At 34.5% G+C, this 8,644-nt stretch overlaps 2 protein-coding genes across 2 annotated transcripts in view; both read left to right on the top strand.

The window, feature by feature from the left end:
• LOC118740610 (protein bunched, class 1/class 3/D/E isoforms-like) overlaps positions 1-8,560 on the top strand; it is a 60,006-nt gene extending 51,446 nt beyond the window's left edge. Inside the window, exon 2 of the mRNA XM_036472213.1 lies at positions 5,175-8,560. Within this exon, the coding sequence (XP_036328106.1) occupies positions 5,175-5,675 (501 nt within the window). The 3' untranslated portion in view covers positions 5,676-8,560. The remainder of the gene's footprint in view (positions 1-5,174) is intronic.
• The window catches only part of LOC118740617 (solute carrier organic anion transporter family member 74D), an 833,870-nt gene that overhangs the window by 620,927 nt on the left and 204,299 nt on the right, over positions 1-8,644 (top strand).

The raw sequence follows: 8,644 nt of genomic DNA on the forward strand, positions 1-8,644 counted from the left end.
GCGGTCATGCCAAAATTGCTCACACAACTCATGGCAGAGAATGCGACGAGGCATTAAGCGCACAATGACTTTTGGCAGTATACATATATGGTTACTTACACACGTACATAATATGTATTCGAATGCATATAGGCTGATCAAGGCGCACAATTTTTGACTCATTTTCTTAATGTTAGCGAGAAAAAAATAATAATAAAAAGTTTGCACATACATTTTAAAAACTAATCCTAATGATACCAAGCGCATACATATACGTCAAATGAGATCAAATGCCTACGTCAAATATTTAAAACAACTGAAACCGTGCACTATCAGCCATCGCTCAAATTTGGGTTAATTACCACCTACAATTTTTACTAGTTTTCCGTTGGGTGTGCTGAACTAAATATCATATATAAATTTTCATTTATCTTCTCTCTCTCTCTATACCTTAATATGCAAGGCCACCGCGTACGTGTACATACTCTAGCACCAAGTTTAGTATTTTTTTCCGTTCTACCCATATTGACCCACTTTCTTGAAGAAGCACTAAAATGAAACCATTACCATTGACACGTATTTTCAGAATTTTTTTATTTTTATTTTTTCACAACTTGTCTACTTTTTTGGAAATAGCAGCTAACTAAATGCTTAAGCACCACCGTAACTTAACTCTTTCATGACCAGTGGCTCATGTTTCTAAAGGACTTTATTCAGAAGGAAAACGTATGAAGTTCTCGTAATTCTATGCTTTTTTACACAGCTTTATTGCGATTTGACTGTTTCTGCTATACATTTTTAGAAAAAAAATTGCAAACAAATAGAAATAACATTTGTAGAAAGGCTTGGTTAGCTTTGGCTGATCCGTACGATCTGACGTATATCACCATTATTAAGTGCTAAATTGCTACCGTTTGCTTTAACTTTCATTATAATGCATTTTTTTTTAAGTTTTAGCAGTTTACTAGTTCTTAGATCTGCTATTTATTTAATTCATTCCCTTCAGTGAGGAGAAAAAGGCAAACAAAAGGTAGCTGAGTAGCGTTCTTCCGAAAGCTGTACAGTGAAACAGAAGATGTTCTAGTGTGACTTTGGAGTTACCCCTGCGTAATATGTCATGCATTCCTCACGCTTTGTCGGTCCTAACTTAGAGAACCGAAATAAAAAAAAAAACATGAAATTGTGTTTACTTGCATATCAACACCTGAGTGGAAGATCGACATATATCGGCTGCCAGTTCGAAAAAGCCCTATCTCAGAAAACTTTTCAAGAACGCCCTATTTCAGAATTTTATTGGAAAACACCCTATCACAGAATTCATTTCAAAAACGCCCCATCTAGGCTGCCTATTCAAAAACGCCCTTACACACACTCTCAGCGCATTTTCAATATATTTTCATTTGAGATAAGGCGTTCTTCAATCCAATTCTTAAAATGGGGCATTTTCTGAAATAAGGCGTTTTCGAACTGGCTGCCGAGATAGGTCGATATTCCACTCAGGTGGCGATATATCCTTAAAGAAATTGCAAACTACAATTCAAACCCGATTTTTATAATCTTACTTTTGTGGTCTTGAAGGGGTTAATTGACACCTAGCTGTAGTTGCCCCTCTCTAATAGCCACAAAGTGATATTAGCGCATTGATTTTTTCGCCCCTCAGCGCTAAAAGTTTTTTTGTACTTTCGTGCATTTTCTGCTATTACGTGTTATATTGAATAATGTCATTTTCCATTACCGCACATCTTTCGCGGAATTAACGGCCAATGTGCAAATATGTAGCTGCAATGAATTGACAGAACGAACAGCTATTATTCCAAGCACATGTCTCTGTGATACACCCACAAAATGTGCTGCCGCCTTTTCACAATCGCTTTTCTACTAGTACTTTAACGCTTGTCAAATAGCTTATAATATCCCATTAGTCTACGGTCCACTAACAGAAAAATACTTGAAAAAATAAGAGACTCTAGTGCGCACAGTAGCATAGCGCCATTGGGCATCCATACTATGAAAGTATGTATGTATGTATGTGCCTATATGAATAATTGAACAAGTAAAAATGCAATATTCGTGTTCTAGTTTGTGCTTTTTTTTTTGGCTTCAAGCCGACTTTGAATGATATGTTCCACATGTTGCAAAAAAAAATTTTGAGGCCAGTAAACAAATTACCAGCTAAAGTATTGACTTGACGTAGTAGCAGCTGTCTCTAAGGAGCACTGTCTGTTAGCTGGGCATATTCATACTACTTCTATTGTTGTAAATTTGTTGCTACCATATGGCGTATTTGTAGTAGATAGGTCTGAGGCATCGACACCACCTCACTCTGTTGCCCACCGGCTGTGAATGTAGTGTGGCGCGTTTGGCCTAACTATTGCAATCACGGCATAAATATGAATCACCTTTGGCGTGGCTTGATGTGACGTGCATTTTTTTTGCCTTATTAAATGTCGTTTTCTTTTCTGTTTTTTTTTTTTTGCTACCGATGGGTTGGGTGTGATATTAGCCGCGGTGTGAACTCTCAGCTGGTACTCACCGCAAAGGTAAACATGCGCGCGTGTCAGCCATCATTTCCGAAGCATTAAACTATTTATTTGCATGTTTCCTTTTTCTAGGAAAATTGTTAAATTACATTAGCATTTTTTGTTGAGCAACTGAATTCACTTTTTTTTTTGGTTATTCTGGCACACGCTGTTTACTTTCTTCTTTGATTAACTACATCAGTTGCGCATGTTAGTAAAGCATTTTATACTCATTAGTTTTTATATGAGAAATTTTGCTGTGTTGCATATTGCTTGGAACATTTTGAATAACTGCCTATTAGTCTATTTTTCCAGGAAATTTAAAAGTTCAGTACTACAGAGTTAAATTATCGCAGCTAGTGGTCAAGCACTGGCCCGCTTAGAACCGCCCTGAGAAAATACCTACCTACAATGAACATGAGTGTTTCGTACACGATTCTTAACTACCATTTTGTGTGGAATCTTTTGATTCAACTTCCCTTATAAAACTAAAGTTTACGAGTATACAAGTAATTTTTAGCAAAAAAAAAACCGACTTCAATTCTCATATAAAAATATATATATATATCTCATGATCCACTGATCGGATCTTAACCAGATTAGCATGGGACCACCTCTGAGACACTACCTTTCCGATGCAAAAAGAATTATCGAAATCGGTTGATGTGGTCCAAAGTTATACGGTAACATACATACCAAAAAAATAAAATAAAAAAATATTCCGACGAACTGATAACCTCCTTCTTTTCTGGAAGTCGGTTAAAAATATGGCGGCTACCTCCGCTGCATAAGACAGAAACAGACAGATCGATGTTAAAACTCAAAATAGGTGATCTCAGCTGTCGCCAATTTTTGACGTTTGGCGCTGGGATATCTCACCTCTATTTATTCGTAATACTTGACTCCGGACGCACATGTGCATGTCCTCTTAAAGTTTTTTTCATTTTTTGACCACTGTTGGCTTTGGTACACATTTCGATAGAAAGCTTTAAAAAAGCTTCACTCGCGGGATATATTTTTTTGGTGGCTACATTCAAAAACACAACTTCTCAACTGCCTTTAAATTACTGTGCAAATGAAGTTCTCTTAACATACATAAAGAGAAAATTAAAAGCTCTGCGAGAAAGATTATTTACTGATTTAAAAAGAAGCGATCTTCATTTTGCCAACTTGAGTAGTTGTCAACTCAGGAGTAATAAATTCCAGTGTAGAAAAAGCGCAATTGCCAACTTAAATGCTGGAGGCGAACTTTTTTGGTGTTTATTGGACGTATACTTGATATAAAATGCTTCCAAGCCAATTCTGAGCTATGTATGGGTACTATACATAATAAGCACTTTTACTAAACAAATCTACATGGATGTACATACATTAAACTCTAAAACTTTGATCCAACCAAATTTAGTAACCGGTTATTTACACATACTAACATAAGTATGTATTTCAAATTTTTTTTACTTATCTTATCATCGTCTCATAGTGATAAAATTTAATATAAATAGTGTCTGCAATATCTTTCGCTGACTCTTGCGAAAACAAAATTTAAAATAATATATGTGGACAAATATTTACAGCCATGTTGCAAAACTCTTCGCCGACTTATGTAGATATGTACTTCGGCGCTAGACTTTTGGAGTACAAAGTAGAAATGCAAATACATATGTATGTATGTACATTAGGGTGTCTCGCCAAATAAAGTTGCGGTTTTTTCCACCGAAATTATAAAACTTTGTTATGTTTTAAGACTTCCGCCAAATAAAAAATCCGAAAAGTATTAAGGTTTGCGTGACCGGTACCAATTTTAAGATATGTTTAAAAATCGAATTTTTTATTATTAAAATTAGTAAAAAAAATTTCTAAAAATTCACGTCAAATAATAAAGTGTTCAAGCTCAAAAGGTCTGCATAAAAATGTTGAAAAATTGCATCAACGGCAGCAAAATAATGAGATTTTTTTGCTATTTTCCATTCGGTGTAGCTCACATAAATCTTAATGCTTTTCTGAAATATTTTAGCGGAAGTCTTAAAATATAAAAAGTTTTATAATTCCGTTGGGAAAACAATACCGATTTTTTTCTTTTCTTATGTAAAGTGATACACCCTAATGTGCATACTTGTTGCATAAATTTTTTTATTTAAACAACAGGTACTGCTAATTTTTATTTACTACATGAAATTGTATACTACAATGTTGCGCTGTAGCTAAGTATGTGTTTACACGCGCCACATTTGAAAAAAAAATATTGATTTATAAAATTATGATGCACGTGTGATTCGAGAAGAAAAGAAACAGCAAAGAGGCATGCGTGCCTGAATCATTACTTAACTAGCAAAAGTATGAAAATTAAAAGAAAAATACATATATGCATTTTTTAGGCAGGCTTACTTTTATTTGCTGTGGGTGTTTTGTTACATATGTATGTACGTACTATTCACTATGTAGGTACGTGTGAATGTACGATAGGTGTAGGTATACATATATGCATATAAATAAAATGTTTCCAGTCAATATTTATTGAACAATTCACTCGCATATTTATTTATTTATATATGTAGGTATGTATCTAAATATTTACACAGTACTTGCATATTCTTCTTTCTTTTCACCTCAACTCAAATCAACACACACTAATTTACTTATCGTATTTTTCTCTCTCTATCTCTCTCTTCTCGATAGGATCTGGTCAAATCCCATCTTATGATAGCTGTTCGCGAAGAAGTTGAAGTACTCAAGGAGAAAATTTCCGAGCTGATGGATAAGATCAATCAACTTGAGGTTGAGAATACCATACTGAAGGCGAATATGTCGCAGGAGACATTGCAACAATTGCAAATGCAAACGCAGCTACAAATCGCTGGTAGCAACTCAAACAGCCAGAGTAATGGCAGCAATGCAGGAACACCAGCGATTACAGCAGGCACGGCGAATGGTGGCACAGCGCCAGCCAATAATATGATTGCTGCAGCACCTCAGCAACAACAGCAGCAGCAGCAGCAGCAGCAACAACAGCAAGCTGGCACACCAACATCAGCTGCTGCGGCTAACGAGAGCAACGATGCCAGTCCAGCGGCAGAGACAACAACAACAGCCGGCACAGCAGCATCAGGAGCAGCAGCGGCCAGCAATGGTGATGAAAATATAGCGGCCACCACAAATGGCCCATTGCCATCCTCCTAAGCGCCATAAGTTGAAGCGTTTGTTGAATCAGCTTAGTTGAAGCGAGGAGTAGAGTTAAAATAAACAGAAGAAGAAGAAGAAGAAGCGAGAAAAAATTAAATCAGAAAACTCTCAGAGCAACAGTTTTTGAAGATTTGGAGGCGTTACATAAGTGGGATTGTGTAATGTTGGTGAATGTTTTTGTAATAACAATGTGTAACTAAATATATAGTTGCTGTGTCTGTGTGTGTGTGTGTCGTATAGACTGAAGAACTGTATGCGCGGGTATACAAAAAATTTAATGAGAATCTTTTATTGTTTTGTATTGCTCTGGCTTAAGAATTGATTTAAAAAAAAAAAAATTAAGTAAAAGATTTTCATTGCCAACCAAAGTAGTAAGAGAACAAAAAGTTAAAAGTATTGGCTGGGAAAATGTTTGCTGTTTTTGAGAAATAGCGCTAAGCGTTGCTACGGAGTAAATGTATAACAAAGTTGTTAAAGTTGTACTACATATTTTAAATACATACATACATACATATATTTATTTTTTTACATACACATGCAAGTTACAAGCAGCTTTCGATTTTAAGGGAATGCAGAATTTCTCAAAACAGCAAACATTAGTAGCCAAGAAATGGCAAAGCAATACAAAAAAGCAAACGATTTTTGTTTTAAAAATGTAAACAAAAGAAGTACTAGTACGTTTGTACGTTAAGTTAAAAGCGGAAAAGAAAACGCGGCGACATGTAACAACACATCACAGCATAATTAAAGGCCAACACACACGCACAAACACACATACAAACATTCAACAACCAAAGAAATTAAGCAAGAACACACCGCCGCTGGCTAAGCAGCTTCCTTAAAAAAATCTCTGGCCATATTGCGCTCAACGCATCATATGTTGCTGGCAACATGCTGCATTTCTATAGCGCAACATCAAACGCGGCGTAGGCAACTGCTTGAAGCGCGTGCGGCTGCGTGTTTTCTTGCTGCAAAGCCGCAATACATTGTGGGCGCATTCACACACACACGCACACACACACACACACTGTCAAACACTCAAAAACTTGAAAACTGTGAGCAACAATCGCAGTGTTGCGGCAAAATGTTAGCAATCAGTTTGAAAAAAGAGAAACAATTTGCAGACTCATACGCTGTGCAACATGTTGACGCCACACTTATCTGTTGCATAGGCAGACAGACTGCAAAGCCGAAAGTTAATGTATAAAATCATATAAAATGTGATATAACTCAATTTTTTATTATTTCAAACACCACAACAAATGGTATTAAAAGAAATTGAGGCAACAAGAGGAAGAGAAAGGAGAAATGAGAGCAGTTGGTAAAGAAAATTTTAACTTGCCTCTCGCAAGAGGAAAATTGGTAAAAGTAGCGTCAAATATTAACAGCAAGTTAAGGGAATTAGAAAACTTTTACCTTAAACTGCTGCGCTACATTGTTGTCTACTCGTTCGTCGCTGTGTTTGCAAATAAGAAACAAAAATATGAAATTATTTGCAACATTTTTCAGTGCTTTGTCATTATGTAAAATATTGTAGTTTTGTTTTTGTGTTTGTAAAATTAACTTTTAATTTTTGCACCAACTCTAGAAAAGCGCAAAAGTTGGTATTTTTTAAAAAATGACAGTAACAAGCTAAATGCAGAATTATTAGAAAAATAATGATTAAAGGATTGAACTGATTAAATGTTTTTATTATAATTATTATTTTTTTTTTTTTTTGAATTTGAGTGTAATTTTAAGTTTTCAGTTTTATAATTTGTTAATTAATGATCATAAACACGAAAAAGCATCATATTTGTATTGTATCATTAACCACAACAACAAAGCTATTGCATGTACTATACTATGTACGTATGTAATTGAGAAGCTGTAACAAGCAAATAAACAAACAATAGCAACTGTATGTAACAGTGATTTGGAAAACAGCAAAATAACAAAAAAGATATAAAAATATAACAGAGCGCGAACGAAATTACACAGCAAAAAAAATTTACTGCAAAATAAAATCTTGCAAAAAGAAAAAAGTGTGTACGGAAAACATACTTGCAAGCGAGCGAGTAACAATAGCGTGCAGAAAAACTATGAAATTGTAAAAAAAAATTGCTTTTTAAAGCAGCAATAAGACCAGAAAAAATGTAATGAGAAATTAAATTTATAAATTCCATATTTTTGCATAGAAAAGCTGGACAGAAAGAATTAAATCAGAAAAAAAAATTCTTAAAAAAACGGGACAGAAAAAAAATTTATTAAAAATAATAATTACGAATTCCATAAATTTGCATAAAAAAGTTGTACAAGCAAATCGGGCATCTGAAAAAGGCAAGAAAAACCAAGAAAATGCAAGCAATTGGCGCCAAACGGTGTGAACAGAAAAAGCAAAAAAAAACACATAAAAAATTAATTTTCGCTGAAATTGATCAAGATCAAGCAATGCATTAGCGCTTAATAACTCAGGGTCTACAGCTGAATACAGCCACGTCAGTTTTTTGTGATATCTGCGTAAAGGCAGTCACTGAATTCGTATTGCTACGAACTTGTAATTCAAAACCAAAGCTACGCTCGCAGCTATTCGTATGCAGTGATAGCTTTTTGATAGATTTCACGAAAAATCGGACTACGCCAGCGCTTAAAAAGTAGGCATTTACGCACACAAGATAATTTTTTTTAGAAATATTTCTATTTGGTATCTTAAAAATTTAGTGAACTGTAAATTTGGTCGATTGCTTAGACTAGGGATACATGCTTTTATTTCTTTTAAAGTTTTTTTTTTTTATTGAATCTTGTAGTCAAAAAAACAGCTGCTAAATTTTTGAAAACTTTTTGAAAAAATTTGTATACATTTCCTAAGTTAGCGCCAAAGTAGTTTTTGACTAAAAACATTTTGTTAAAAAAAAAATTATATATACTTTATTTTAGTAAAAAAAAAAGCAACATGTAATTAAAATTTTGTGTGTGTATATGTATTG

The sequence above is a fragment of the Rhagoletis pomonella genome, unplaced genomic scaffold, assembly GCF_013731165.1.
Source record: "Rhagoletis pomonella isolate Grant_MI unplaced genomic scaffold, Rhpom_1.0 Rhpom_scaffold_00006, whole genome shotgun sequence".
Taxonomy (NCBI): Eukaryota; Metazoa; Arthropoda; class Insecta; order Diptera; family Tephritidae; genus Rhagoletis; species Rhagoletis pomonella.